The following is a 26,018-nucleotide window of genomic DNA, read 5'->3' as shown; positions in this document are numbered from 1 at the left end:
ACATAACTGCAAAGTAAAAAAGCAAAAGACAAAATCATGGATGGATCAAAAAACAGATCAATTTCAATGTTAAGACCTGCTGGGGTGACCGTATCCATTTCGAAATCGTCTCTGTTCTTCTGTAGTAATAAAAGATGAAGGTTGCCACCCTGCCATGATGTTTGTACAACCTGATATATAAAAAACCGAAAGGTCAGAGGGGAAGTGTGAAAAATCTATAAAATGTATCTACAGGACATCATCCATGTGGTCACTGTTCTGTCTGTTCATTATCATTGGACATTAATACCTTCGAACACCCACGGACTGGCAAGGTTTACCCACTACGCAACAATACCGACTGCAACACAGCACAAGTTGTTTATGTCATCTCATATCCCTGCTCATTGTTGTATGTAGGCAAGACCACAAGGAAGATCAAGACACGTATCATTGAACACAGGAGTATACATCAAACGGGGCAATCTCGCGGCACCTCTTGTTCAACATTTTATAGATTTTTCACACTCCCCCTCTGACCTTCGTTTTTTTATATATTGGGTCCATTCAAAGATTTGTTCTTCAAAACACATGATTAAAGGTTTATTCCCCCTTTTTTGAAGGCTCCTGGTACTTTTTGTTTTGCTCTTTGGTCTTTTAGAATCATAAGAATAGCCATACTTGGTTAGACCAATTGTCCATTTGCTCAGTATTCTGCTTCCAACAGAGGCCAATCCAGTTCACAAATATCTGGCAGAAACCCAATTAGTAGCAATATTGCACACTACCAATCCCAGAGCAAGTAGTGGCTTTCCCCCCATGTCCATCTCAATAACAGACTATGGACCTTTCCTCCAGGAATGTGTCCAAACCTTTTTTAAACCCAGATACGCTAACCGCTGTTACCACATCCTCCAGCAGCAAGTACCAGAGCTTAACTGTTTTTTGAGTGAAAAGTATTTCCTCCTATTTGTTTAAAAAGTATTTCCATGTAATTTCATTGAGTGATCATACAGCTGTGGTAAAGGCACCCATTAAATTCAAAGGCTGTGTGCTCACCGTTAACGACTGCATAACTGTCGAGAAAGTAGTCACCCACCTGCATTTTGCTGTCCTTTAGATCATGCCTGTTATGTGTATGTTCTTTGTCCTTGATGTACATCAACCAATGGATACTGGTGATTGAATATCTCTTTGTCTGCCGATGACAATCATTGGCTGACGGCAGAGCTATGGTTCTTGATTTTAAACATATAAACCTGAACACAGCCTTACACACGGAAGTGAGTGTGATGTTTTGAAACAGATCTATCAGTTCTTTAGGGTTGTTGGCATACTTCCTAGTATTTCTTCTACTTCTGCCTTACTTTCACAGCCCTCTCTGTCATTTTCATAATTTCCTTTCTGTACAGGACACAGGCCTGTTGCAAAATGAACACATCCTGCTTGCAGTAGAATGCAAGTTCTTTTTGTAAATCAAATGTTGTATGCTTGTTCTTGCTGTACCATCGAGTGAAAGACTCTTTCTCATCAGACATCATGCTCTGAACACCATAGTATTTTTCTTCAGGCCCCTCACATAGCTTTGATTTTCCATGGTGTTAAAAAAGTGAGGACAGTACCCTTTGCTGCTTTCAAACCTCAAGGCTTGTGGGAGCTTGCTACATTTCATGGGCAGAAAATCTCGAGAATCTGTAAAGCAAATGCCTAGCGCTTCAATCCTGATTTGTAAAAGCGTACCGCCCTGCGCTAGCAAACCCACACCCATCTTTTCATGTATCAGCTGACTGACGACGGTATAGCCATTGAACCCTTTCAGATTATGAGCTATGAAAGTGTAGTCCTTGAACCATTTGTCAATAAAACACCCTATGAACTTGGAGAGGCAGCTCAGCCCCTTGAATCTTCCACTCATTCTCACGGTAAAGATCCATCACAAAGATGTAATTGAGGATGTGTAATCCCGTCTCAACAGGGATCAGCAGTGTGTTTTGTAGTCTCTTTAGAAATGCACTATTGTTGCAGAGAAGGCATATTGAGATTGTTAAACTACATGTAAAAGCACAGCCTAAAACATAGCCAAAGATGCGATGCATCACATCACCATGGCCATTCTGAATAACATGAATAACAATGCAGAGCAGACCGGATTGGGAATACAGTTCGTTCAAAAAGCCCTTGAAAGAGGCAGGCAGATGCTTTTAGAAGGAGTGCCCAAACGCCTTAAAAAATGAAACCCAACTATGTCGTGTCTGAGAAGCCTAAATGCAAAGCTAAGAAGACAGTCGATGCTACAGAGCCGGAAGATATATATTGAGAAAAAAATCATGGCTTTTGTGCACAATGGCTTGGAAGAATATGTTAAATCAGAATTGGACCTCTTTCAGTTGTCACCCACACAAACCAGTTTCGAAAAAAGCATTTATGTGGAAATACCACCTTTACTGGCCTTATCAGAAACCATGCCACTTGGCTGGTCATGGGAAAAATTATTTGGATTTGAACAATACGCTGTTGTTTTTGACATGTAAGATCATGAAGATGGAACAGACATCACATAGGTGGCCAAAGTGATGCTAGTAAATGATCCGATAGCCTCCCTCTTCAGCCAGCTGGACGTTATGATCAGAGACAGAGTCAGACCAACAACTTCTACCCTCAAAGAGCCCTCATAGAACTGCTTCTCAATTACAGTGAAGGAACCCTCAAAATGCAGTTTACGAGTGGTCTGTTTTATAAAGACTAAGCCAGGAGCCATGCGTTGACAGACCCTGGTGGTTACAACACTGGTTTCAACTAAAGGGCTCACTTTACATCCACTAGCCAGAAGGTAGAATTGTTGGGTCATTTATACAGCAATCTGTTTTTCCAACAAAACCTTTTGCCATTGAAGTAGATGTTAAGATAAAGCTGACAAGAAGTAAAGATTCCTTCTGTTTAATGAGCGGGGATCCGATGAACACTTCAAAATACAGATCCTGTCAGCATCATTGTTCGTAAAGAGAGTAAAAGTGTCACCGGGAGTAAGCTGAAGCGCTGTTGAAGTCAAACACCTCGAAGATGATCAAGTTTGCAGTACGAGGAAAAGCATGCCGTGGATTGCATGGGGCTGAAGGTGTTTAGCGTACCTGCCGGTGCTCGTGTTACCAACCAGGCAAACCTCTTTCTGGGACAGTTGCCCAATCTCATCGTCCTGGGGTTTGTGGACAACGACGCTTACAGCAGGTTCTACAGTAAAAACCCCTTTAATTTTCAACATTACAGTATCAACTTTGTCACTATGTATGTGGACAACGTATAAGTGCCGGGAAAACCTCTTCAACAGACTTTGAACACGGTCACTCTGTGAGAGAATACAGACAGCTGGTACAAGTGACCGGTAAGCAAATGAAAGATGGTGCATTGATCAATCTTATGGAGTTTTACAGAGGTTACACTTTGCTGTCTTTTGATCTGTCACCCAAACAGGAATGCACAGATCACTACTACTTGATGAAAACTGGTAATCTGCGTGCAGAAATCTGCTTTGCGAATGCTTTTCCTCGTACTGCAAACTTGATCATCTTCGAGGTGTTTGACAATATAATAGATTAGCAAAGGAACGTCCTGTTTGACTACATGTAAAACAATGAACCACGTACAGATTTATCGTTTGTTGAAGGACACATACGCCACAGAACCATTTTTACATGTTTTACCCAGCAATTGGTAGCTTGGTATGCGCTTGCTGTGGAGACCTTTAACAGTGGGATATGGGCAGGGTTGTGACATATCCAGTGGTCATCAAAGGGGTGGGACTTTGGTGAGTGGGAGGGGCTTAGGCAGAGTAGCCTGGACAGATCCTCACATCTGATTGGCTGACATGACTGGAAGTAGGTGTGGCCACCTGTCAAAATCAAAGATAATTAATAGTTGATGAATGCAATTGAGGTATACTACTCACTTTGTTCTCTCCCCCACCCCCTCATGATTTTTTTTTTTTTTTTTACAAATTTTCAGTCAGGGTTATTGCATAATGTAATGCTAGCTCTCTTCTGGTAAAATAGATTTTGATAAAACAGCATAATTTATAGAATCTGTTGTAGTCTAGTGGATGTGTAGCACTGTCAAAATATGATGACTTGGATGAAATCTTGAGAAAAGAATTTTACAGATGTGAGAGGTCTTCACAATAAATAGGTTCCAATCCCTTTGAGCTTACAAAGAACCGAGTATTAATCCTTACCTTGGTCAGAGTAAACAGTACTGCTTGTTTTGGAACTCTAGCAGAGCCAGCAGAAAACTAAAGAGAAAATCTGGTGTGGATTCCTTTAAATTAGGCCAGTGGAACTCATTGGGCATTTCTGGACTCAATCAGCTCCTCCCAGCATTGACAAGGCTAACTTACATGGGCTGCTTTGAACCCTGGTGGTCTTTCTGATGTAATTGAGATGTTGACAGTTGAGAGTTGGAAGTAAAAAGCAGGAGTTGAGAAGGAACCAATGAAGAGACTGGAAAGTGATTGGAGCTGGGCGGCAGCAATCCACAGGATTTAACCCCTGATTCAGAGGAACTCCAACAAGTGGGAAGATTTTCAAATGAAAAAGCAGAGCTGAACTGCTACAGAGTTTCAGCCAAAAAGAGAAAGATGTTTGCCTACAAAAGGCTTATCTGAGTACAGATTTGAACCCCACCCTGCCTGAAGCCAGAACAGACATGGGATTTCCACAGGAAGAAATCCAACCATTACCAAAAGGTAAACTGTACAAATTTCAATTGGAACTGGGAGTAGGACAGATCTGCATTTGGAGCCATTCAGTTTAGGAAGGACTACTGTTCAATTCCAATTTTATTTGACATACTGCAAATCAAAAATATGTTTTACATTAAATTAGATAATTGTAAGTACACAGCATGGTTGAAGAGTTTCTTATTTTATTTAAAGGTTTAGCCACTATAAAAGTTCTCAAAGAAGCTAACATCTGCAGCATATCACAGTGGGCCCCTGTGTGCAGACCCTACCAAGTATTTTCTGTTTTTATTTTTTTCCAGTTCAACGGAAGATGGGAAATAATTATACAAAAGGGTTCTAAGAATATCTGTCTGTTTGTCTGGGGGCAAATTAACTCTGAAAATGTAATGGTGTAGGATGAAACTTGTTATGAGGGGGAAAAAAAAGATTAAAACACCTTTTTGAAAATGCACCAAATTGGATCAGAGGTTCTAGAGAAATAAGCTCCTTCCCCTGGGAAAAATGGCACAGCGCATCTGTGTGAGAGAAGGAATTCCAATTTCTGTACCAAGAAAATGAATGGATTGGGATGAAACTTGGTGTGTGAGGGAAAAAAATTAAAAAGAGGCAAGTTCAAAAAATGGCTGTATCAGACTAGGAATTCCAGAGAAAAAAAAGCTCCCTCCTCCCTCACTTTCCAAAAATGGTCCACTGTATTTCTATTGGAAAAAGAGTTCCAATTTAAGTAGAATAGAAAGAGATCATGGCTAGTGTACTTGTTCTTTATTTTTAATTGTATCTTACTGTGGGTTTATGTTCAATGATGTGTAAGTCACTCTGAACAGCTGATTCTGGTAGGATGTCAAATAAATGCAAATGATAAATATAGCAGGAAGAAGGAAGAAAAACACTGAATAGTTAGTATTGCATAGAGAAATTGAACTTCATTGTCATAAACAGGCATCCAGCATAGAGAGAAGATTGCTATGAAAGCGGAAGTGTTGCTGGCTGGAGATTTAATTTTCATTAGGCCCTGCTAGCACATATCTGCTTCAGCTGATAATTGAATGCATCTCCTTCTATTGCAGGTGAAAGATTATATATATTTAGCAAAACGATGTAGTGATGTTGCCTTCTTTAAACAGTAATAAATGTGAAATGTTGCTGTTATATAGTTCTGCACATAATATTCAGATATTTTTTTTTTCCCACAGGAGTTGCAGCAGCAATTTGAAAAGGAAAAGCAGCAACTTGAGGAGAATAAGAATCAGCTTCAACAGCAATTGGAAAACATGAAAGAAGAACTGACAGCAAAGCTGACTGCATCCAACCAAGAGGCAAGAATCTAACATGCCAGATGAGCTGTCATATACATAACCCACAGTAAACTAACATATTCTTGATCTGTATTAACCACAAGTTGTTTTTCATGGGATTTACTAAATTGTTGTACGCAAGTACTGCAGTTGAATAAATCCTGTAAAATGTAACTGCATTGCCACAGCAAGGAAAAATTGTACATTGTTGCCCAGTTGTATAGATTTAAAGTGAATTGGGAGGGGTGGGGACTCAGTACCTGGCATTTTGTTAGTGCCATTCACTTCCAGCCACAGCATAACCCTCTGTCCTCAGCTACACATTTTGTCCCAGCACAATTTAAGCCTTACCCTTTATGAAAACTCCACTCCTTGCCAAAGTTCACCAACATGAGATTCCCTGTCAGTCATCCAGACTTATTTTATGATGTGGAAGGGAAGGAATAATGACCAGTCACTCTTGCGTTGCCAGTGCCAAAATTTCATATTGATCTTGGATGGCCTGTAATGTCTCTCTGCACTGCTCCCAGTCCCCTTTCTTTGGTGTGGCAGCCGGCACCTTGTTCAATTTTGGAGTCAGTGGGGCAGGAATGTGCCTGGGCATTACACTTATTACTCTGTACCCACAAACTTCTGTTTAGCTGAGAAGAGTGGGGCTTAATGTGGACTGGGGATGTTGGGGCCAGGGATTTGCTGGGGAAGGGACAGAGGCTACTTAAGGAGTCTGAACTTTTTTTTTCTTTTTTCCAGGAACATCAGTAGGCTGATTACCCCCTAGTATAAAATTCTAATTAAGCAAATGTAGGCGGATTACCCCTGTTAAGACCGAGATAACGTTCTGTAGTAGAACAGCTCATTTGGGGCTCCCTTTACAAAGCTGCACTACTATTAGCGGCGTGCTGAATGAGAAGAAGCCCATGGGACTTCTTTGCATTTAGTGTGCTGCTAATTGGTAGCACAGCTTTGTAAAAGGAGCCCTAAATTTTTCCATGAACTGCACTCTGTATACTTTTGCATTCAACACAGCTCATCATATTTACTCTGCTTAGACCTTTTGCACTAAACTGCCTTTATTTCTAAATAGTGCATGTTATTACTATTTTGCATCTTAGTAAATTCATCCCTTAATCAGTAGTGATCACATATTCAGGGGTTATTTGTAGCATTTGTATCCCACATTTTCCCACCAATTTGCAGGCTCAATGTGGCTTACATTTGCAGTAGTGGCGGTTGCCATTTCCAGTTAACAGAATTACAAATGGCATTGCATTAAGGTGCGTATAGACATGGTAAAGAATAATACATTATGGTATTTTTACTAAGGCGCACTAGCATTTTTAGTGCGTGCTAAAAATAAGCATGTGCTAAACATTACAGATGCCCATATATTTTAATGGGTGTCTCTAGCGTTTAGCGCACGGTAATCATTAGTGCGCACTAAAAGTGCTACTGTGTGCACTCACTGTTTCTTAGGAAATTGTTTTTTTTTCTTGTTGAGTTCCCTTTGCCTTTTAAATGGAGTCCTGAGAAAGGAGCACCCTAAGATTTTAAAATTATTAGAATTTTCTTTAACTGTTTTGTGTCATCTTCTGCTACAGAATTTGTTCACAGTCCTCCAGCAGGAGATTGTCATAGGGTTAGAATTGGAGTTGAGGTGATTTGCCCTTTGGAGTGTTGTGAAGATTGTGTGCGAATATCATCTCCAAAAAATTTTAAACTTAAATGTTTAGTGGTTGCTGCTAAATATGTAAGTCTGCTAAATATGTAAGTCTGCTATCTCGATTTTCAGTAGCGCTATACAGACAGAGCTGGTGAAAATCTCTTAATCACCATGATACTATCTGGATAGTGCTAGGTGGAGCGTGTGTGGATCGTTTAACTATACGAGTAGCATTGATAGTCTCTGTCTATGTAGCTAGACAGTATGATTTAGGCCTCCAAATAGCAGTCCCAAATTAAACTACTTAATTATATATGTAATGGCTGAATATTGCCACTGTATGTATGGCCAGCAGCTGTGACTGTATTAGACATATATTCTGTGGTGTTTCCTATATAATCCATATAGTGGTGCTGAATATGCATGTTTTTTAAGACACAGCAGGTGTTTCAAAAGAATGTGATCACTGCCAGCTTTAAGAATTGACCTCATTGATTTATGAGTGTTGCATAATCTATTTAAAATAAAGGGGGATGGTTTGGAGGTGGGGGTGGAGGAGCCTAGTAAGAGGAAACAGAGGAATTCCAAAAACTGTTTTTGCTTTTTTCTTTTATAGTTTAGTGCTGTAGACCATACAAAGGAAACAATTGCTTATATTGTAACTTTCTGTCCAGTCTTCCATTCACACTTGAGCTCCTGTTATATCTGTAATTAATGAACTATAAGGATAAGTTCTCTGCCATGTAATTGATATGCAGTCAACCATATTCTGATCCCTAAACGGATTATTCCAATTATATGGTATAGTTTGCTTTTTCATCATGCGGATGCAGCTGTCTTCTATAAATTTGTGCAGCAACTGTGGATGCAGCTGGCTTCTATAAATTTGTGCAGAAACTTTCATGTTGAGGCCTGAATAGCCTACTTAACTATTCATTTTGAGTTAACTGAGCTAAACGTTTCAGATGTACATGCTGTATTTTTTCATGTTGTATATGACAGCTCTTCCAGACATGTCTTCTCAATGAATTGCATGACTAATAGGAGAGAACTGAATTCAACTAACCATAGATATTTTTTTTATGTTTGTCAGTCACCACCTTTGGATCATCTTTTCTTTATCACAAATTCCTTGTCATTCTTTGTCCAAGAGTGTAGATTGCAAAAATGCTTAACTGGATAAAAATAAGGATTCCTCCTTTTTGACTGAAGAGGTTAGAGCATGCATCTGTGAGAAAGTCTAAACAGAGTGTTGCTTTGAGTCTGATTGTGAGGTAGTTTATACTCATTCTGTTAGATAAAGAATCAATTGCTGGTCCCCTGGAATTTTAATAGCTAGAAATTGTACAGCACTTAAGCATGTACAAAGAATTGTACATGCTAAGTGATAAGTACTACTAAGAAAATAGACTATGACATAATTCCAGAAATTAAAACCTGGCCATGAAACCCCCCCAAATAATTTGAAACTTATCAATTTTGTCCAAATATCCCCCCCCCCTTTGGATGTCTACTTATCTAAGTACAGGATCAAATAACTTCTGCACCTTGCAGTTTCCTACAGCTGACTTGTATAGACAGAAAGAATAAGGATTAACTAGAAAACCCAGAATGGATTCCTATGTTTCATTTGTATTGTGATTCTTTGAGCTGCTGATATGGTATTGATCTACACCTCCAACTTCAAAAGTGTTCTGTATGTTCTTAACAGAGAAGGCTAAGTTGAATTTCAGTCTGCTGTGGTGGCCTCAACTGATGATATACTAAAAGTTCTCAAAACAAAGCTAACATAGGCAACAAGGGTTTATCTAGTTCTATAAACTGAATTTCTTGAAGCACTTGAACACGTGTCAAGTTGTGAGAGCATCAAGATGCAAGCCTAGGCATTATGGTTCAGAAGGCACAGAGATGTGGGAGTTGCCGGATGCTTACAAATAGTCAGATCAGAAGGATAATCTTTCCTGGATGATCTTAAGCTGTCCTAAATGAGGACAAATTGTTTTCAGTTTCTGAAGTAATTACATATCCATTTTATTAGATAACAAGATTTAGGCTCATCTTGGTTTTCATTATAGTTTGCAGTGGCAAGAAAATGACTCATAACAATTAAAATTATGCATGAAAGCAGTGTTCAGTATAAAACAAAAGTATAGATCTATATAAAATATTTCTATCTTATATCACACCAAACTTCATTGAGTTACATTGTTGGTTGCCCATAGAGTTGGGGGTCAGATTTATAATACTGTTGTTGTGCTGCATATTGTTTATTGTTTACAAACCCAATAGACCATTGAGATCTGATGGAGCTTTATATTTATTGCAAATAGTGCATTTTGGAGAAACCAGGAATAGCACTTTCTCAATTACTGACCTAGTGAATGGAATTATTTTCCATTACATGTTAAAATTTGAATGACATAACTGTCTTCTAAAAGCTCCTGAAGTCATTTCTTTTTGTTAGCATAATATAAAATAGCACAGTCTTGTAGGTACAAGTAAGTTGATTAGGATCTCTGGAAACAGGTGCAACACGTGATCTGCTAAGTCCTGTTTATGGCTACCTTTGTCATTAGGACAGAATTAATTTTGATTTGCAGTACTGCTAGGCGTTACTGGAGGGCAGAGCTAGAATTCATCTGCCCACCTTTTGCTGTCCTATTTTATTGCTTTGCCATTTTGTTATTCGTATTTGAATTTTATGTTTATATATGTTGTAATTTGTAGTCCACCTTGGCTTAAGGCAGAAAATAAATAAATAAGAGCATAAGCATTGCCATACTGGGACAGACTGAAGGTACATCGAGCTCAGTATCCTGTTTCCAACAGCGACCAATCCAGGTCACAAGTACCTGGCAAGATCCCAAAACATTTTATGCTGCTTATCCTAGAAATAAACCATAACACACCATTATGTCAAATTAATCAAAGCTTGCACTTTATTGTTACATTTCTGTCTTAAATATCTGACAAAAAAGATTAAGTTGGCCCGGTCTTACTGTTGTCATCTAGAAGTAAGTTTATGTCTGAGCAGTCTCTTTTAAAAACAGGAGCAACTGTTTAATGGCCCAGTTCCTGGTCCTTTTAGTATGAAGGTAGCCAGACAGCACCAATAACTTTGGAAGGAGGCATATTCATATAGCTAACCTTTACTTACTTGTTCATAATCCATTTGAGTGGACTTTTTTTTTTTTAGTGTACACTGTTCATTTGGGTTTATCTGCATATCTTATTGTTTGTCATTGGCCCCTGTGTTTGCAAAATGAAGTTACAGAGTAGACTTGGCAATTTATCCTAGGAGGAAAAAATGTACCTCATTCAGCTGGTCCCTTCTCTAGAAGGACATTTTGTACCACCTCTGGAAAACACAAGGGGACATAAGAAGAAAGTTGCCTGGGTCTACGTCAGGCATGCCCTGAACAGGTAAGGCGTACTCTATTGTGGCCTATGTACTATCTTCTGGCTGGGTGACACTTGCAAGCATGTGGTAGTTTGGGGGCACACCAATCTGATTCTGATACTAAAGGGGTTAATGTGTAGGTCAATTTTTCAGCCATTTGACCTTTCACTAACTTGTTAGAGCTTAGAGGGAGTTTTGGAAATAGCCCTCTTTGTGCTCTGGGACACTTACTCATGCTGTGCAACAGCAGAGAAGTCCCCCTGCCTAAGCCATCCTGGGCATGAGATGTAAGTAGGTAAGAGCATGCATAGATTTCATATGCAAATCATGTCTGTCCTTTCCTCCTTGGAGAGTTTTCTTTAGTAAATGTGCTTGACTGCACCTTGGAGACTGTCTGTCTTCTTTGAACAGCAAGCCCTAGCCACAGTTCTCTACTTGAGCCCTAACCCTAAATGCTTCTTGGTTTCCTTGTCATAGGGGTGACTTTTGGATAGGGGGAAGGGAGAAGGAATTCAGGAGGTTCAAGCTAGGGGCTTCTTCAGAAGAGGGAGAACTTCAAGGAGGTGAAAGTCAGAGGACTGTTATTCATTGGTATTTGGATGACAGCGACTCCGCAGTATGTTAGCTTATGGTTCACACTGTGTACGGCACAACATTTTTGGTCTCTTTTAGCAAGTACCACCAGCCACCTGGACCTGGAATGTCTAAATGTGAAGGTTAGAACCATTTGGCACCCAGGAGTCTGACCTCATTGAAGAGGTCAGGAGGCAGTCTGTGGCTCAAGAACATAAGTAATATGGTACAGAAACCCACAATTAAGTTGTAGCCATGTGTTGTACCTCATTTGGCTACAAATCAAAATGGAGATACCTATAACATTTTATGACTTTTAGGACAGGATTAAAAACATATTTCTTTACTATAGCCTTTCACTCATGAACTTTTTGCTCTCTAACACTGATGATGGGCTGAAACTGAGACATAAGAGCATATGCTCTTCTCCCTCTGCCTGTCTTCTTTCGGATAATGTAACTGTAATTTCATTCCTTTCTTAAAAAGATTGATTTTCCTGATAGTGAATTTTATTGCAAACTACTCAGATATGTATTATGATGGGTTGAATATCAAGTAATAAATAAACTTGAACTTTAAACTTGATAAAGCCTTTTTTGCGTGTATATACCAGAACATACACGTAAAAGACCTGTAAAATTACCCCAGGCATAAAAGTATGTACTTTTATGCAACTTGGATGTAGACATGTTTAGGGGGCAATTTTGCAGAGCATAGGCAGAGTTAAGCTATATACACCTGCTTTACAGGTGACCATTTACATCTGCTATGTGACTTGATAAAATAGGCTTCATAAAATATCTTTTTGTTCTGCTCATTTAGGTGTTTATAATAAAATTGCCCTCACAGTGACTATGTAGTTTGGCTCCTTCTATTTTTGGCAGATGGTGCGAGTTACATAATTTTCAGTCTCTGCATCTACAGTACAGGTGATAGGGCCTGTAAACATGCTGTATTTTTCTAAATCACTGTCATCACAGTGTTATTGTTTGACTTTGTAACACATATGGTTATATTTGTCTTACATTTCTGCTAACTTATTAACCTCCATATGCCTCTGAAATGTTGGTCATTGGAAGCTTTATGCAACTTTTAAAACTGTTGCATAGCTATTAGACAGGCAGGTGACATGTACCATAAGCAATCACCTACAGAGTTTTAATGCAGGCACTTTCCAATCACATGGCCTGTAAGCTGTGTATGAATTTTGCCTTTTGGAGTAAATTTAATAACTAGATTGTGTGCTGTAACACAACGGCAGGGTTCCTGTACTAGTGCACACAAGTTTTCAGTGGTTGGAGGACTGTTTTCCATTTGATGCCTTAACAATCTGTCCTGTCTTTGCTTCTATGTAGCTGGCCTATCCCAAATCCTGGCCCTCTCCCAGCAGATAAGAAACATGGAGGAAGAAAAGGAGGAAGGAAAGGAAGATGGCCTTTAGGACACAGCAGCTCTGCCTGCTTTGGATGGCACACTACTCCCACCTTAACCTAAACCAGAAGGCACTCCCCACCAATGGAAGCAGGATCTGCAACAGCTACAGGGACAGCATTCCTACTGTTGCAGATGATTAAAGATGAAAATGCTGCTCTGATACCTTTTCTTAGAAATCTAAGCAGCATTTTGGCCCCCAAACCTTGTTATAGAGGCCCTAAAAGCAGAGATGCAAGCCAGTGCTGCAGCTGATGTCCTGCATGTCTTCTCAAGGGGAACCTGGCCTGTTAAGGTTACTGTTTATTTTATTCTGCTTTACATTTTGATTTTATTTATATATAGTTAGTTTTATATTAAAGTTATTAAAATGTAATGCTCTGTGTCATTTATTTAATAATATAAACAATGTCTGAAGAATTATATACATGTTCATATTTATAACACCATTCTATATCAGGGTGAGGAGCAGAATCTTTCTCGCATTGCAGTCAGGAAGGAAGAACAATCACATTGTCTAATACTGAAAGTGATCATAATTGGACAAGTGTTAGTAAGTTGTGATGATTTAATCCAGAGTTAACCAATGTTATGAGGATAGGAACCAGCACTGTCAAAACACCTTGTGTGAAGTCACCATCTGAATCAGCACATCCTCTAAAATACCATTCATTTGGCAGGAATGCTGTCTTCATATGTGGCAAATTGAATGCCTGACCTGAACAGTAATGTTTGAGTGAGAATTGGAATGTGTGGGGAAAAAAACTCTCAAAGAAGCAGCCATATTAGTCTTGTATAGCAAAAATTACAGCAGCAGTGGGGTGCCTTATAGACCAATCAATTTATTGAGGAATGAACTATTAAGATCCAGGCTCCACTTCATCAGATACATCAGTAAATTGGTTTGCCCATAATATGCCACCGTCCTCTATCAGTTTTTTGAATGGTTATGGTTTATTAGTCTTCATATACTGCTTTTCCCGCTGTAGGCATAACAGAGCAGTTTACAATACAAAAGTCAATTCATAAGGGTTGAAAAGAATGCCTTTCTGACAGGGTGGCGAAAATACAGATCTAAAGGCCATACACTCAAAGAATCAGTCACACAGCTAATACAAATGCAACAAATAAATAAATACTAGAAGTTCTCTAACAAAACCTACCAAACAGATGATGGAGCTCATTCCCCGACTCCCCAGCACACACAATTCGGTCACCAAATGCCTCCAAAAATAAATGAGTTTTCAAGGCAGACTTAAACTTAGTAAATGAGTCTTCAAGTTGCAGAGTCTTTTTGGCAGAACATTCCACAGGGAAGGAGTCAAACAGTAAAAAGCACTATTTCTAGTGGATTCAAGTTTTGCAGTAGCAATAGAAGGTATATGAAGATGATGGCCATTCAAGGAACAGAGAAGTCTTGAGGGGTTATGAGGAGAGATACTGGGGAGTAATGGTATATAAAACTTTGTTAGTAAAGTTAAGAAATTTGTATTAGATTTGAAAGAACACAAGAAGCCAATGGTGTTCAATAAACGGGGGTGATAGAGTAAAATTTCTTAGAATGAAAATAGATTCTGAAGGCTGTGTTGTGTACTGTTTCAAGCATATATAGTATATTATAATAGTCTATGTGGGAGACAAAGCATAGAAGACTGTCATCTGTGAGGCACTGTCTAAAAAAAAAGTACAGATTTTACGAAATTGGCACATAATAAAAAGCTATCAGTGATTCTATTTGTGGTTCAAAGCAAAGTTTCTGATCAATAATTATACCGACTTTTTAATTTGTTGATCTAAGGAAATGGAAGAACCTTGTAGAACAGAGCTTAAGGAAGGGGAACACTGACTACCAGTAATTCAGGCAGCAACAGTTTTGGAGCGAATAGGAAATGGCATCTAATTAAGAACATAAGAATAGCCATACTGGGTCAGACCATCCTGTTTCCAGTAGTGGCCGATCCAGGTCACAAGTACCTGACAGAAACCCAAATAGCAAGATTCCATGCTATCAATCGCAGGGCAAGCAGTGGCTTCACCATGTCTATCTCAATAGCAGACTATGGACTGTTCCTCCAGGGAGTTGTCCAGCAATGAGTTCCAGAGCTTAAATATTTGTTGAGTGAAAAAATATTTCCTCCTATTTTAAAAATATTTCCATTGCTATAATCTTGCCTTTCCTCCTGGACAACACTATTGGGCTCATTTTCGAAAGAGAAGGGTGCCCATCTTTCGACACTACTACTACTACTACTTAACATTTCTAAAGCGCTACTCGGGTTACGCAGCGCTGTACAGTTTTACAAATAAGGATAGTCCCTGCTCAAAGGAGCTTACAATCTAAAGGACGAAATGTCAAGTTGGGGCAGTCTAGATTTCTTGAATAGAGGTATAATGGTTAGATGCCAAATGCGACATTGAAGAGGTGGGTTTTGAGTAGGGATTTGAAGATGGGTAGGGAGGGGGCTTGGCGTAATGGCTCAGGGAGTTTATTCCAAGCATAGGGAGAGGCGAGGCAGAAAGGGTGGAGCCTGGAGTTGGCGGTGGTGGAGAAGGGTACTGAGAGGAGGGATTTGTCCTGTGAGCGGAGGTTTCGGTTAGGAATGTAAGGGGAGATGAGGGTAGAGCGGTAATGAGGGGCTGCAGATTTGTAGGTTAGTAGGAGAAGCTTGAACTGTATACGGTACCTGATCGGAAGCCAGTGAAGTGATTTGAGGAGAGGGGTGGTATGAGTATAACGGTCCAGACGGAAGATAAGACGCGCAGCAGAGTTCTGAACGGATTGAAGGGGGGATAGATGGCTAAGTGGGAGGCCAGTAAGGAGTAGGTTGCAGTAGTCAAGGCGAGAGGTAATGAGGCAGTGGATGAGAGTTCAGGTGGTGTGCTCAGAGAGGAAGGGGCGAATTTTGCTGATGTTATAAAGAAAGAAGCGGCAGGTCTTGGCTGTTGTTGGATACGTGCAGAGAAGGAGAGGGAGGAGTTGAAGATGACTCCGAGTTTGCAGGCAGATGAGACGGGGAGGATTAGGGTGTTATTGACTGAGATAGAGAGTGGAGGGAGAGGAGAAGTGGGTTTGGGTGGAAAGACAATGAGCTCGGTCAGTTTCATGTTCAGTTTCAGGTGGCGGTTGGACATCCAGGCAGCAGTGTCAGATAAGCAGGCCGATACTTTGGCCTGGGTTTCCGCAGTGATGTCTGGTGTGGAGAGATAGAGCTGGGTGTCGTCAGCATAGAGATGATATTGGAAACCAAGAGATGAGATCAGGGAGCCCAGGGAAGAGGTGTAGATTGAGAAGAGAAGGGGTCCAAGGACAGACCCTTGAGGAACTCCAACAGAGCGGGATGGGGGTAGAGGAAGAGCCATGAGAGTGTACTCTGAAGGTACGGTGGGAGAGATAAGAGGAGAACCAGGAGAGGACAGAGCCCTGGAATATTTCCATTGCTATAATCTTGCCTTTCCTCATGGACAACACTATTGGGCTCATTTTTGAAAGAGAAGGGTGCCCATCTTTCGACACAAATCGGGAGATGGGCATCCTTCTCCCAAGGTCGCCCAAATCGGCATAATTGAAAGCCGATTTTGGGCGCCCTCAACTGCTTTCCATCGCGGGGACGACCAAATTTCCCGGGGGCGTGTTGGAAGCATAGCGAAGGCGGGACTGGGGCGTGCTTAACACATGGGCGTCCTCGGCCGATAATTGAAAAAAGAAGGGCGTCCCTGACGAACACTTGGGCGACTTTACTTGGTCCTTTTTTTTTTTTTTTTATCGACCAAGCCATAAAAATGTGCCCTAATTGACTAGATGACCACTGGAGGGAATCAGGGATGACCTTCCCCTACTCCCCCAGTGGTCACTAACCCCCTCCCACCCTAAAAAAACATTTTTTTTAAATATTTTTTCCAGCCTCTATGCCAGCCTCAAATATCATACCCAGCTCCATGACAGCAGTATGCAGGTCCCAGGAGCAGTTTTAATGGGTACTGCAATGCACTTCAGTCAAGCGGACCCAGGCCCATTCCCCCCTACCTGTTAAACTTGTGGTTGTAAATGTGAGTTCTTCAAAACCCACCACAAACCCACTGTACCCACATCTAGGGTCGCCTTTCATCCCTTAGGGCTATGGTAGTGGTGTACAGTTGGGGGGGGGGGGGTGCTCAGCACACAAGGTAAGAGAGCTATGCACCTTCAAACTTTTTCTGAAGTCCACTGCAGTGCCACCTAGGGTGCCCGGTTGGTGTCCTGGCATGTCAGGGGGGCCAGTGCACTACGAATGGTGGCTTCTCCCACAACCAAAGGGCTTGCATTTGGTCGTTTCTGAGATGAGCGTCCTCTGTTTCCATTATCGGCGAGAATAGGGGAAGACCATCTGTAGCAAAATTTTCATGGGGGAATCCTGTACATCCTGCTACCAGGACATCTTCTAAGAAGACATCTTCTGTTGCAGGAGAGACTGTGGATGTCAGGAGAGCTAGAATGAATCCTGAAATCGTTGATGACTTCTTATTCATCCACAGATTAAAAAGCATAACAGTGCTTCATAGGGCATATTGCTCCCCTCTAGGGCATATAGAACGGGTTGTATTTTGTACCTCTTGACAATTTAACAGGGTAGATTAGTATTACTTGGGGTAGCAGAAGGCAGCTGTTGTTGGGGATGGAAGGGTAGAGGGTGATGGTGGTAGGGTTATAGCTGTTGTTATTATTGTTTTCTATTTATAATTTATACACAGTTTCATAGCATATTGTTCCTTTTTATATTTTAATAAAAAGATTTAAGTATAAAATCATAAGTGTCTGAGGCTTCTGCATGGGGTGGGTAGAGAGACAGGGCCTGTGGGGATGGAGACGGGGCCTGCAGGGACGGGGTGGGGAAGGAGACTGAACCCACGGGGATGAGGTGGGGATGGAGACAGAACAGTTGAGTACAGTAGGATTTTGGTGGGTTTTGTAGGGTTCACTATTATACAATATAACTGAGCAATGGTGATATGTGTATCTGGGAGCTTCTAGTTGAAGTCCACTGCAGTGTCACCTAGGGTGTCCCACTGCTCTGCTGGGATGTCTGTGTGGCCAGTCTACTAAAAATGCTGGTTCCTCCCAACATTCCAATGGCATCATTTTGTGCACTTTTCACTTAGATGTTTTTTTTTTTTTTTTTTCGAAAATGGACCAAAAAGATAAACTTACAGAGCACAAGAACATCTAGCAAGTGTCAATTTTTGAAAAAAAAAAAAAAGATGTTTTGCTGTTTCGAAAATGGCTATATTTGCTATTCAGATTCTGGACGTTTTAAGCAAAATGTCCAAAGTCAGATATTATATTTAAAACGCCCCTCCATATGTGTAAGTGCTACCAGTGAAATGCGAAACCACGGTATTTATTTTGTTTTATTTTTGAGGGAAAAATAAACAGGAGGTTAAGACTTACTCTCTTAATCCCTCATGTAAAGGCCTGAATTAAACAATCACTTTTAAAAAGTCTGTATGTGTCTCTGGGTTGGTGCAAAGCCTGAAAAGGAAATTTTTCTCATATACATATTGTCCTGTTTCGGTTATTGGTGAGCCCTTAGGTTCCCGGAGGCCCGCAAGACCTCTGAGGACAGCCGTGCACCCCGAATCTTCACCTGCGGCGACCGCCGTTCACCGAGGGTTGAGCCCCCAGCTGCAGGCGGCCAGCAGGACTGCTGGAACCGCAGGGTGATGGCCGGCCTGGCGGGTAGTCAGCAACACAGTCTCGGAAGGGCAACTAGCAAGGACGGCTAGCGCAGAAAAGGAATGCAGTCACTGAGGGTGGCTAGCAAGGACGGCTGGCTTGAAGAGGAACACAGTCTTTGAAGGTGGCTAGCAAGGACGGCTAGCTTGAAGAGGAACACGGTCTTTGAAGGTGGCTAGCAAGGACGGCTAGCTGGAAGAGGAACACAGTCTCTGAAGGTGGCTAGCAAGGACGGCTAGCTGGAAGAGGATGCAGTCTCTGAAGGTGGCTATTAAGGACGGCTAGCTGGAAGAGGATGCAGTCTCTGAAGGTGGCTATTAAGGACGGCTAGCTGGAAGAGGATGCAGTCTCTGAAGGTGGCTAGCAAGGACGGCTGGCTTGAAGAGGAACACGGTCTTTGAAGGGGGCTAGCAAGGACGGCTAGCTGGAAGAGGATGCAGTCTTTGAAGGTGGCTAGCAAGGACGGCTAGCTTGAAGAGGAACACAGTCTCTGAAGGGCAACGCTCCGTACTCCACTGTGTCGGCTCCTGACACTAGAAACGGAAGCGTTGAGCCCTTCTTGTCCCGGGGTTTAAATCCCCCGCCAGTCCATCCCCTCCCTGGAGAAGAGCCAATCCGTTTAGCCCTGACAGGCCAGGAGGGCCTGGATAGGTGGACCGGCCTCGCAGGCGGAGTTCCTCCCTCCCTGCGCGAGTGGGCGGGACCCGCTCGCTGATCAGCTCCGGTCGGGGAGACGACGACGCCGGCGCCGCCATCTTGGCCGGCGCCTTCTCTTCCCCGAGGCCGGCGTTCGCTCCCGCGGGTCGCCAGCCGGGCCGACCCGCGGAAGCGCTGGCCCCGTCGGCGGCCTGTCTCTGCCGCACTGGAGCCCGCGGCCCCCGTCGATCATCGCTCCCCGCCGCGGGAGCACGGGTAAGGACCCGGAACGGGACACATATATTCCGATTTTAGAAATAGGAATGCATGTACGTTTCTAGCTTACCTAAGTCACATGTAAAATAGTGGCTTTCTGAAATTGCCATTTACACATTTATGTGATCTAGAAATGTAAATGTCCTAAATGTTGCTATTTACACATAGAGATACTTCTAAAACCTCTATAGTCTGTTAGCAGCAAGTAGTTGTCATCTAGAAATAAGGATTCACAGAAAGTTAGCCTTGGATATCTTCCTCCCAGCTTGGAAAGAGGGCCATTTGAAAGCATGTCCTCCAATTCCACTCATAATAAAGACTGTCCTAAAAAATAGGATCAGGGGCAATGGTTCTCATAGCCCCTTATTAGCCAAGACAAGTCCGGTTTTCTCCTCTTCAGAGTTAACCATAAGAAGACCCATTAGACGGGGGAATTATACAGTGCTACTCATGTAGGCTTAGGGAACAATGTTGCATCACAACATCAAGTCTCTCAGCCTTCCAGCCTGGATGTTGAGAGCCATGAATCTGCCTGATGGCATATTGCAAATACTTTTGGTTTCTAGGAAAGACTTGTCTAGACAGTCCTGTAGTTTTAAGCAGGGTTGGTGTTAAACATGTTAGGCCCTGTGAAGAAATTTCGGAGGGGACCCCAAAACCCACCAGCAGGTTGTATCTCCTTAGGTTTGACAGGCTTGAGGCCCTCTATAGTATGAAGAACCAGGGCAGTTGCCCTATTTGCAATCCCCTAATGCTGACCCTAAGTGAAATAGGTTTGCCATCTGGTGTGATAGAAATACTTTATATCCTTTTCCTGTGCCAAGCAAAAACTGCTTAAATACCTTCTATTGATCTCTGAGTCAGTTTTAAGGACTAAGGACCTCTTTTACAAAGCCACACTACTGATTCTCGGTGTGGCAAATGAGAGGAAGCCCAGGTGTGGCAAATGAGAGGAAGCAAATTCAATTCCTATTGGCTTCTGCCCATTTGCCACGCGGAAATCGCTAGCATGGCTTTGTAATCGAAGCCCTAACTCAATAAGTACTCGTGCGAGTGCGATTGGCACATATCACCACCATGTAGAAGACAAGTTCATTTATATACAGCCTTTAGATGATTGCTTTATAGCCACTTGCTGGGTCTTTGGACCTTAGTGTTGTTCTAACCCTTCTAATGAAAGCTTCCATTTAGCCTCTATACTCCTATCAGAAGAGGAGCTAACTTTTCTGGATAACTGGAGGTGGTACAACTGCAAGTTTTTCTCCTGACTCTCTTGCCATATTTTTGGTTCATAAATTGGGGGACCTTTGCGGCACACCGTTACTTGGCCAAATCAGTTTTCTCCATTGGCATTACCATTTTAAGAAGAGTATTCAGCACTCATTTCCTAAGTGTAGTACATTCACAGCTTTTCCTAGGTTGTCTAATTTTGGTCTACAGAAACCATTCGCATCTGTAAGACCTTCCAGTACTGTCCCTAATGGAACTCTAGTATGGTTGTTAAGGGATTGTGGATTTTCTTCTCTGCCCTCATTCTAGTTTGCTTCAGGGTCCTCAGCAATAGAAGCATTCTATGATCAGACTTGTGCTATAAAGATACTTGTTTTGGATTGTGATAACCCGAGTAACTTGAAGTCCATAACTAATCTTCCATTTATTATCAAATTAGCTCAGAAAGATGTTTTTCAGGAAGTAAATCAGGCTTTCTCATAGTACATAGAATTGAAACAGCCCTTGTTGCCCTTCTCAATAAAGTAATCTGTAACTTGGATTTGGGTACTGATGTGCTACTCATCTTTAGATCTTAATTCTACTATTTGGGTTTCTGCCAGGTACTTGTGACCTGGATTTGCCACTGTTGGAAGCAGGATACTGGGTTAGATGGACAATTGGTCTGTCTCAGTATGACTATTTTTCTGTTCTTTTGGATTGACTTTTTCAATCAGGGTTAATCAACTTGCACATTACCAAATTGAGAATCAATTTTAGTTATCTGTTCATCAACAGTAGAGAGCTGTCTATCACATTCTAAAAGCTTTGCTGATACTTCCTCAGAATACATAGAAAACTGTGCTGAATTAGCTTGTAAAGTAGTTTCCATGTGTATATGTCACGATTGTGACTGTTTTCCTTGGCTGTGCTCACCTCGCCCTCTGGTGGCCAGAACCAGTGGCTGCCATAGACTGTCTTGCTGTCTCCCTACACATTTCAGACTTTCATTCCAGTCCGGTTCAGATATTCTAGCCCTCCAGACTTGGTTTGAAGTTTGGCAGCTAGCTTCACCCTTAGCTGCCTTGAGATTGCTGCAGCTGAGCTTCAGCTGCTGATGGGCTTTATTAACCACCTGGAAACTTTCTACTTTGCAATGCCAAAGGTTGAGGTTTGTGTGCTTTTTGCACTTCTGCCTTGTCTTGCTTTGCCTTGTTTCTTGTCAGTATTCCTAGTCTTAGTCTGTGTTCCTAACTTGTTTAAGTATCCTGTATTGAATTTTGTCCTGTTTGCTCCTTCCCTGTCTGCTTTTGGCTTCCTTCCCCTTCTGGTTGTGAACCTTGTATCTTGTCTGTTTGAGACCCTGTATCTTGAATCCTGTTCTAGCCAAGCTTATTTTCCCCACTCGGTCCAGTAAGTCCTGCCGGCTGCCCGCACCTAGGGGCTCAACCCCTAAGGAATGGCAGTCAAAAGCAGGTGAAGTCCTGTTCCAGTCATGCTAGTTCCTGAATCCTGCTTGTGTTTCCTGATTCTGGTGCCTGCCAAGCCAAGTCCATTCCGGTTCTGCTTATTCCTGCCTCCAGCTTCTACTCCAGTCCTGTTGGTCCAGTCCTGGTTGGAGGGTTTTGCCTGCTGCTGCCACTCCTCGTCAGCAGCCCAAGGGCTCACGATCCAGACTATCCTTGAGAACCTGACAGTATAATAACAGTCCTGAGTGTGACACTGCTGAAGAGGGGTTAGCATTAATTGGATTCACCATGGAAAGTTTAATTGGACTAGACACGGGAACAGGGACATTAGCATTGGGTAATTGAGAACAGCTGCCAAGATTGTATACCTCGTTCCATACTTTTAAGGTTCATGATTAGTACGGCAGGTTGCATCATGTATTTATATGTTGTATTCAGTTATTTTAAATGGAGAAACTAGCTATGCAGCATTTGCCTTCATTGACTGATGTCCTTTATCTATTCTGCTTGGTTTATAGGTGGAATAGAAAATTTAAGATAAATGAATAAATAAATGTAGTTACTCAGTGGGGTCTATTTACCATTTTGATCAATGGAGCCAGAGTGTTAAAAAGTGTCAAACTATCATGTTTGCCAGCAGCATGGCAAACGAACTAGGTACATGTTTTTAGGATTTGTTCCTTCATATATATAGGTGAGGCTGTACACAAGAGGAAAGAACAGGCTGGACCATCACAGTAGCAGCAGGAGTTGCCTAAGCCAGAGATAAAGATGGAAGAACAGCGGGAGCTTCTCCGGAGGCAGAAAATCAGCTCTGGGAAATGAGCAGCTTTCCCAGCAAGTCAGAAGCAGGACCTTGAAAGTGCTACAGATGAGGATTCTCAGGGGTCCCATAAGGAGATGGTCTCCTATACATGCCAGCCTTTTGATGAAATATAGGCTCTAAGGGTAGCCCGGTAGCCACTGGACCAATATCAAGCCAACATGGCTGCTTCCCTTCAGCTGCCTGCCTTGTATCAGACCAGCAGTTGGTGCTGCTGCTATTGCTGATGTACAGAGCTGTCCAGGTCTTTTGGCAGCTTCTCGGCATATAAAACCAGATGTCAATTGCATCATCTCACCCCATCTTTTCTGGGATCACCTAGGAGCCTTGTAACATTGTAGTGGTATCTTCAGCATCAGCAGGGGGAAGAGCTGAAGTAGGAATAGAGGGGAGCATATTAAGGAGACTAATCAATTATTGATTTCTATAGATCACGTGCTTATAAAAACTGTAGGGAAATTGGAGGGGGGAGCTCGGGACCCCTGATGTTTGTAAATTCAGAGCATCCCTCTGGATAATGAAACAAGGGTTATCCGTAAGATTTATTTTATCCCCCCCCCCCCCAAAAAAAAAAATTATTCTCTGTGCTGTTTTCAATCCTTGCTAACTAGATCTGTCTGCAGGGTGGCCTTTTGAAATTGTGCAAGGTCATACATGTGACCCCCACACTCCTCGTAACTAGAATGGACCCAAAAACATGTTTACGCATTTATTGTGATAGGAGAAGGGGAAGTAGACCCTTTCATTAAGACAGATATGTGCATGTGGGTGAGAGACGGTTATACAAGATCTTGAGAGAGGGAGATGTGTCACGAGAATGAATACAAAACCCTGTTTTTTCCTGTATTTTTGCTGACCAATGTTAAGATCATGTCTAGGGCAAGATACTGTACAAAGCAGGTTAAGAATGTATTGATTATGAACTTTGTTACAAGCTTTAAGAAGATAAGTACATGCATATAGAATGGTCCAATGTAATTAAGATAACTTTAATGGATATTTAGATTTGTATTAATTCTTGGGTCAAGATTTCCTGTGCTTCATACAGTTTGAAACCACGTTTCTGGATGGTGAAAAGAGGACGTTGGGAACAGTCTGCTAACTTAACCACATTGTCAGCTGGTATATAGTTTGGATATGTGCTAAAAATCTGAAATTAGTAGGAGGGGGCTTGGAATTTGTGATAGAAGGTATGGTGGGAGAGAAGTTTTTAATAGGTGGATGAAGATGACATGACTGTGACTCAGAACCTACCCGCCTCTCCTCTTTCCTCAACACATTAATTGATTTGCTTGCTTTTTTTGTCAGATTGTAAGCGCTTTGAGCAGGGACTGTCTTTCTTCTATGTTTGTGCAGCGCTGCGTACGCTTTGTAGCGCTATAGAAATGCTAAATAGTAGTAGTAGTAGCCAGGTGGAGTGGCATTACTGCTATTCTAGGAATTGGGGTGTGAACTGATAATTGATAGGAGAGAAGTCAGATGTGTTGGATTAGGAAAGTAGATGATTAGTTAGTGGGATGTGCTAAGATGGTAATTAGTTTCCGGATTATTGTATAAAATGTACTAAATCAATTGTATAAAAATGAGAGAAATCTATGTTCGGGGGGGGGGGGGGGGGGGGGGGCTTCCTTGTTCCCAAGGCAGTGAACTGGCTTGGAGACAAGGGGGTCTCTCTAATCATTACTTTTCTGTATTTCAGATTTGCTATAAGCCTCTACTTGAGCTACTATTTGTTTCCAGAATAAACATTTCTTTTTATTTCATTTCTGAATATGTAAGTATTATTTGTTTTATTAGTGTAAGAAACAAACCCAAGAATGTGGGTGTTCTAGCAGTAATCAGTTGGGCTTTGCCTAACGTGGGTGCAGACCAATCAAGTATTAATTTTTGTAGACCTTGTGCTTATAAAAACCACAACCACATGACTCTTTTGCAAATGTCTGTCAACTCTGACTGATAGAGTTCTGTTCTGCTGCTTGTAGGGGGGGTAGGGGTGATGGTGGCAGGGAAGGAATGGGGAGAGTATAATATATATTACAAAATTGTTGTATTGTTTTCTGTTATTTAGTGCATTTGATAATAAAAAATATAATTGACCTAAAATATATGCATATGCTGCAGCTCTGCATTTACTCTACTCAAACCACGCTCCCAGGAATTCCTACATTGACTGTGTAAAAGTACGTGCACACTTTCCATGAACATACTTTTTATGTGAGTATGCAATTACACAAATAGAAAAGCTTTATTGCAAAATATATTAGGTCATCAACTGCACAAAAAAACATAGCAGAAAACATAGCACAATAATATGCAAAGCATCACAAAGACATACAGTAATTCACATAACTTTAGATGACATAGTTTTAATACCCCCCTCCCGACACACACGCATAGTTCACCCCATCTCTCCAAATACTCCATTTCTAACCAAAGGATGTTTATCACTATAACTCATCTCTTTACAAATTCATTTCAAATGTCTTCACATTAGTTTGTTTTTTTTATCTAGTTAACTGGTTGATAACCTTCTCTTCTGCTTGTATTATGTCTTTATCAAATTATGCATTGTTATAACCCTTCTATTAATCTATTATTCCTTGTTACTCAATCCAACATATTATGACCAATTTTTCATTCTCTATTCATTCAATCTATATTGTAAGTCACATTGAACTCAAGATTTGTTGGGATAATGTGGGATATAAATGTCACAAATAAATAATAAATGTACTTGTTTTTCTTTAAAATGCATATACTCTGTGCTAGTGACCATTCTAGACAGCTAACAAAGGTCTTCTTTTACAAAGCTACACTAGCTATTC

At 41.4% G+C, this 26,018-nt stretch overlaps 1 protein-coding gene across 1 annotated transcript in view; it reads left to right on the top strand.

Moving 5' to 3' along the window:
• Positions 1 to 26,018, top strand: part of FAM184A (family with sequence similarity 184 member A) — a 306,691-nt gene that overhangs the window by 93,201 nt on the left and 187,472 nt on the right. Inside the window, exon 6 of the mRNA XM_030198559.1 lies at positions 5,897 to 6,027. Within this exon, the coding sequence (XP_030054419.1) occupies positions 5,897 to 6,027 (131 nt within the window). The remainder of the gene's footprint in view (positions 1 to 5,896; positions 6,028 to 26,018) is intronic.

Source organism: Microcaecilia unicolor, chromosome 3 (assembly GCF_901765095.1).
Source record: "Microcaecilia unicolor chromosome 3, aMicUni1.1, whole genome shotgun sequence".
Taxonomy (NCBI): domain Eukaryota; kingdom Metazoa; phylum Chordata; class Amphibia; order Gymnophiona; family Siphonopidae; genus Microcaecilia; species Microcaecilia unicolor.
This window is presented reverse-complemented; position numbering and strand designations above follow the sequence as displayed.